The 7,035-nt window shown below is 28.4% G+C and overlaps 1 protein-coding gene across 1 annotated transcript; it reads right to left on the minus strand.

The window, feature by feature from the left end:
- Positions 1–727: 727 nt before the first annotated feature.
- LOC108560472 (T-cell acute lymphocytic leukemia protein 1) lies at positions 728–4,115 on the minus strand. Its single transcript, XM_017918028.1, has 4 exons — positions 3,990–4,115; positions 3,709–3,930; positions 3,467–3,642; positions 728–1,203 (listed from the first exon to the last, which is right to left on the minus strand). The coding sequence occupies exons 1-4, from the start codon at positions 3,990–3,992 to the stop codon at positions 834–836; spliced, it is 771 nt and encodes a 256-aa protein (XP_017773517.1). The 5' UTR covers positions 3,993–4,115; the 3' UTR covers positions 728–833.
- Positions 4,116–7,035: the final 2,920 nt, after the last annotated feature.

Genomic DNA, 7,035 nt, shown 5'->3' on the forward strand with positions numbered 1-7,035 from the left:
AAATTATGTAAAAGAAAAGTCGTAAAATGAAATTCTTGATTTTGCATTAGTTTCTCAGCACAACCAACAACAGAAATGTCATGTTTTTACTTAAATTGAATAAATGTGGTAAATTCTCATTTACAATTGGATTAATCTATGTAAATTACATTAAATAAAAGTCGTAAAATGAATTTACATTAATTTTTCAACACGAGCAACAAAAATAATTTCTTTTTTTTGGACGTTTGGATAAATAAATTCAATTGTAAGAAACATTTTTCTTAAGTGTATATATATATATATAAGACTCGTTTTACGACTGACGTAAAATAATACTCTAAAATTTACCTTAATTATTCACCTTGAGTAGCAACAAAAGTAATTGCATTTTTTTTCGTTATTTTCAATAGCAAAATGTAAAAATATGCTATGGTAATCTATATTTGCATTGCAAATCGTGTTTTCTTACAATTTTTACAAAAATAAAAATAAATCTGTCGATTTACACTGTATATTTCGAAGAGAGGATTGTAATACATTTCATTAACATAAATATACGATTACATCAACGTTACATAACTAATAATACTAAGTAAAGTATGCGCGAGGCTATGTACAAATGAAAATAATGGGAATTCTTATTGTATAATATTCGCACAGTTCGCAGTTGAATAATCCGGTTGGAAATATTCGAATAAAAAAAAATAATACTTTAATACATAGATTATGTTTACTCGTTCTGTCGTTTAATTTATATACAAGAAGATTTTGAGTTTTTTTTTTGTAAGGGCAAGAGAACAAAAAAAAATAGGAAACGTTTTACAGTCGTTGACCTACTTCCGTTCTCCGCGTCATTTACCGTCCTTCGGTTTGTCTTTGTCGCAGCAATCGTCCTTGTCGTCGTCCTTCTGCTCAACTTTGACCCTCGGACGACCTCCTCCTCCTCCTCCTCCTCCACCGCCGTTGTCCAAATACATGATCTGTCTCTTGAATGATAGATGATTGTTCGGAGCGATCATCAAAAGATTGTTACCGTTTCGATCGCAAAGCGGATGAGATATGAAATTCCTCCTGATCCTTGCGCGCATCCTTAAAGCCTGGTTCTGCGTGATCTGCTGATGACCGCTTTGTCTTATGGTAACCTCTTCGCATTTCACCTGAATCCCGCTTGGTCCGTGTCTGTGCTGCCATTCCAACACGTTCGACAACAATCTGATGTACCTTTCAAACAGAAACGTAAACATTCTTAACAAATTATAGTTGACATCTACTATATACTAATCACAGTTGTATTTTCATTGAACGTAAAGTAAACATCCGTTTAGTTTAATTGATAAAACTTTTAAAATAAGTATGTTTCAACCATAAACATACTACTATTCATTATTACAGTTTAATAGGAAATCAAAATGAAATAATTTGTAGCAAAAAAAATCCAATAAATCAAGGACAACATCTACATAGTAATAATTATAGTTGTAGTTTCGTTCAAATATAAATTTACTATAATTTATTAAACCATTTACATATAAATTAGCTTTTAACTAAAAACGAAGAAAATTATATAAATTTAAATAAATAAATAGATTCACGAATGTAAAACCGTGTAAAATCGAAAACGTGCAGTATTTTTATGAAAATTTTAAATTTATTTTATTTGATGACACCATTTACGTGAAAATAATAAAGTCGTTTAAATTATATTTTATGTGATGCGTTTTTAACGCCCGTTTGAGCTTTGATTATTTGATCGTCGAAGCGTAAAGTTAATTAATTTCAGATTGTAATCGTATAATTATTCACAGTTTTAATATGTCCATTTGATATGGATTAAACGTTATATTGCACGAACCTCAATAGCTTTAATTTAATTTATGCTGTAAACGAAAATTTACTGCTTTTATCCAACATTTGTATTTCATTTCATAGAAATTTTGCAGTTAAGAAAACTTATTAAATCTAAAATTTAATTATTATTATTATTGATAATATCAAAATGTTCTTGCTTTTATTTTAAATTTATTAATTCTTATAATTTCAATATAAAAAAAATCATTATAAATTTTGTTAGAAAATTACCGAAAATAATAATAATTAAACTTTGTCAAAATGTTTCAATATATTTTCAGTGTTTTTAAATATTGTCAACTATATTCAGGCAACGCGAAACACCTGCTTTTTTAATTGAACACCTTCATGAACACTTGAAGTTTAATTGAACATCTACGTTCTTATTGAACACCTGTGTGAACACATGGATTTTAATTGAACACCTGCACATAATTCAAACACCCGCACGAAAAAGCTGCAGCTACAAAGATAAGAAACACCTGCACGAAGCACATAAATTAAACAGCTACACGAAATACTAACGATCTTATTGAACACCTTCATGAACACATTAAGTTTAATTGAACACCTACGTTCTTATTGAACACCGGCATGAACAGCAGAATTTTAATTGAACACCTGAGTGAACACATGGAATTTAATTGAACACCTGCGTTCATTTCACACCGTACTATAGTGGATCAGCACTGATTGAAGCCGAACTATGCGTGGTATTGCCGTAATAAGTAATGTAATGATTTTCTATTTGAAATGTTTCTATTTAATAGTTTAAAATATTTGCCATCATTGGTAATTTTATTTAAACTTATTTATTATATGTTATAGTTAAATAAGGAAACAATTTTACAATTGTACAAATCTTTTTTAATTAAACACTTGCGTAAACACCTGCATATTAATTGAACAGCTGCACATAATTCAAACACACGCACGAAACACCTCCGTTTTAGTTACATTTGCAAAGATAAGAAACACCTGCACGAAGCACTTGCATATAAATAAAACAGCTACACGAAATACTAACGTTCTCATTGAACGCCTTCATAAACACCTGAACGAACACCTGGATATTAATTGAACACCTGAGTGAACACATGGATTTTAATTGAACACCTGCGTTCTTTTCACACAGTACTATAGTGGATCAGCACTGATTGAAGCCGAACTATGCATGGTATTGCCGTAATCAGTAGTATAATGATTTTCTATCTGAAATGTTTCTATTTAATAAAGTTTAAAATATTTACCATTATTGGTAATTTTATTTAAACTTATTTATTATATGTTATAGTTAAATAAGGAAACAATTATACAATTGTGCAAATCTTTTCTTTAAATGAATTTCTGTTATGAAATATGTTGCCTATTATGTGAAATAAATTATATAATTACAAAAAATACATATTGATTATATTATTGCTGTTAAGAAATATGTATTTTTAAACTGAATTCGCATATTTTTCTATGTGTATTTGTATTATGATATCAAATAACAATGATGAATGAAAATGTGTATTTTTGTAAATGTATTGAATTATTAACATTTGTCTGCTCATTTTTTAATTGTATTTTGTAAAGAAAAAAACAGTTATATATCGAAGTTTTGTTTTCTTAATGAAATGTGTGAAATTACCTTATGGCCATTCTGAGGATTTCGTTCTTGGAAAGCTTCTTATCCGGCGGATGCGTTGGTACGAGCTTCCTCAATTCAGCAAAAGCCCCGCTGACGTTCTGCTGCCTCCAACGTTCTCTGCTATTAGTGAAGATCTTCTTAACAACTCCTCTGGGCGCCGAATCCACGTTCTGATTCTGCGAAATCAAAGACAATTCTTCACTTAACCCACCCTCAAAATGATAGTGTTTCTAATAATAAACCTGTATCATCGATTGCGAACTCGTCTTCTTCTCATCATCACTATCCAGCAGAGAAAATTCGTCAGAGTAATCATCCTCATCAGACATCGAATCATGCTCATGCTGGTAACAGTTGTCCTTTCTCCGTGCGTTATTCGGAGGTGAAGATGTGGTGCTGTAATCAGTGTTCTCGCCATCCCCGGACCATTCCATATCCACCGCCGTCGGATTGAACGTGATCGGCTGTTCGGGGTGAAACAACAATTTTATCCAAAATCAATTTATTATTTCCTCTCACAAACCATTTAATTGATGCTCGCTTGAAACTTGATGTAATCTGGTGGTGCGCTGGGCTGATTCGATCCTGCTTCCTGATTTTTTCACAACCAACTGAGATTATCATGTGGACTGTGGGAGAGGAAGTGCGGGCGCCCCATATCATCGGCGTACAGACTGGTCCTTATCAGAGACTCCCCCGCACAAACCAATGGCCGTTCGTTAAGGGCGGATGCTTATTTCGGATACGCCCACCAAATCGCAGCCTCCTCTCTATATGGATTATTCAAATCAACGCCATCCACCCGAATTTTATCATCCTCTCAAACACCTTGCAATCCACACAAACACTCATCAAACATAAATCAACATATTTGTAAAGGTAATTAATCTTTTCTTCTTAAAAGTTTATTTAGTAACATTTCTATTAGATATTATATATTTAAATATCCTTTTTTTATCAGAAATTTGAATATTTACACTAATTGCAACAATAAATTAACAAAATATAGACTCAATAGAATAACAAAAATTAAATTAAACTTCTGCAAAGGAAACTTTTGTTACAACTTAATAGATATATTTCTTACAAAACAACACAATTAAAAACTTGTTAGTTTCTATTTTAATAGCAGCACAAATTTCTACATACATCACTTACATAATTTATTAATAAATCTATGTTTTTATAAGGAAATAAATTTTACAATTGCTACATTTATATATTTAAAAAGCAACGTAAGCATTCCGTACGTTATATAAGTCATTAATAAAATTAAATGTATTCAGAAGCAACGAGATTTGCAACTTTATATTAACAAACTATAGGTTTTCAAACGTGATTTAGATCATTGAAAATCCCAGAAATTAGTTTATATTAACTTTAATTACAATATTTTACTTTCTTTCTAAAATATACAAGCTTGTAATATATCAAAATCAATGCAGTTTTATCAAGATCTATTTTTAATTCTTTCATGTATTTACACATTTTCTTTTTAACAATTTTTTTGAACAAATTAAATTTATATATGTTTTTTTCTAATAAATCATGCATTTTCAAAACAAACTCAAACTATATTAATTTATAATTAACGATTTTAATTTAAACACAAATCTTAACTTTATTCCATTCCATTCCATTCAGTAAAAAAATATTTCTTGTTTGTTTTATATTTACGCAATTATTACCAAAAATCCATCATATTTTCTGTACATAATTAATCAATGAGCACTTAAATTGATAGATTTACTAGTAAAAACGCTGGTTTTCAATAAAAAATGTGAATAAATCATTAACTTTATTATAACAAATTTTAGTTAATAATGAATAAAATAATTAATTAATTTAGTTTTGGTTAGTTTCTCAGTACATTAGCGTTCTCAGTAGCGTTTTCTAATCGTAACACCAAGCTTTATCACTATGCATAGAGTTTGTTGACATTTATTGAAAGCGGAATTTCCGGACGGAAATAAATGCAGCTGCATACAATGTAAATCTAAAAATAAAGTAACGTTTAGTTTCAATTATATCTCATGTAAATATATTCTATAGACAAAATTAATTACAATTGAACATTAACATATTTTTAGTGCGTATTTCTAAGAGAAAACAAAGATATTTTTTTAGCAATTTAAGCTATAACAAATTGGCTCTACACATATACAAAAAATGCACTAAAACGTAATAATCCTGCTATAAATTGCTAAAAATTAATATTATTAATAAAAGTTTTATTTTTATTGGGTTATAGCAATACCTTTTATAGTCCGGCTTCGATCAGTCCGAATTATCTTTTAAAAATAATGGTTTTTCTTGTATAAAGTATTTTTAGCAACTTAGTTTGTTGTTTAAATTTATTTGATTATTTTTTGAATTCATGACGTTTTTCTCCAAACTTTGTTTATTTTTTACTTTAATTGAAACTACATATTATGTCTAGTACTTGAAAAAGCATCATTAGCGTAGATTTTGATTAGTTACGTGTATAATATATAGAAGAATTTATTGTTTTGAAAAAATTTAACAATAAAATTTTGATGATCATTGATTAAAACGTTCAACTGAACTCTGACTGTACTCAAAAGTTCATTTTGAAATGCTTGCTGTATTTTTAACTTTATTTAAATACATTTTAAGTTTATTAGAATTTTCAAACATCTATTGAATTTTGTAACCATTTCGTTCATTTTAATTGATTCAAACTAATTATGTAACATTATATAAAATGTACGTATTATCAAATGTAATAACAGTTTAAAATCAAAACCTTCACTTTGTAAAGAATGACCATTTTTAATATTTCATGCTTTTAAAATTTTGTTCGTGATTAAAACTTATTATGCAAATTGAGATTAACTGTACGTATGATCGAACATAATAAATTTAGAATAAACATGTATGTTTAAGTGAACGCTGGCTGCACTTTTGCCTCTTTTTTCACCCCAATTAATACATATTAAATTTATTAGATTTTTCAAATATCTATTGGATTTACAATAAAATCGTTCATTATTAAAACTTATTATGCAAATTGAGATTAACTGTACGTATGATCGAACGTAATAAATTTAAAATCAACATGTACGTTTAAGTGAACGCTGACTGCACTTAAACGTTTACCTCTTTTTTCACCCCATTTAATACATATTAAATTTATTAGATTTATTATATATCTATTGGATTTTGAAAAAAAAATCGTTCATGATTAAAACTTATTATGCAAATTGAGATTAACTGTATGTAAGATCAAACGTAATAAATTTAAAATGAAAATGTACGTTTGAGTGAAAGTTGACTGTACTTTAACGTTTGCCTCTTTTTCATCACATTTAATACATATTAAGTTTATTAAATTTTTCAAATATCTATTGGATTTTGAAAAAAAAAAAATTCGTTCATGATTCAAACTTATTATGCAAAATAAAATTAACTATACGTACGATCGAACGTAATAAATTTATAATCAAAATGTACGTTTAAGTGAAAGGTTACTTTACTTTAGCGTTTGCCTCTTTTTTCACCCCCTTTAATACATATTAAATTTATTAGATTTATCAAATAACTATTGG

Source organism: Nicrophorus vespilloides, unplaced genomic scaffold, assembly GCF_001412225.1.
Source record: "Nicrophorus vespilloides isolate i.1.1-1 unplaced genomic scaffold, Nicve_v1.0, whole genome shotgun sequence".
Taxonomy (NCBI): Eukaryota; Metazoa; Arthropoda; class Insecta; order Coleoptera; family Silphidae; genus Nicrophorus; species Nicrophorus vespilloides.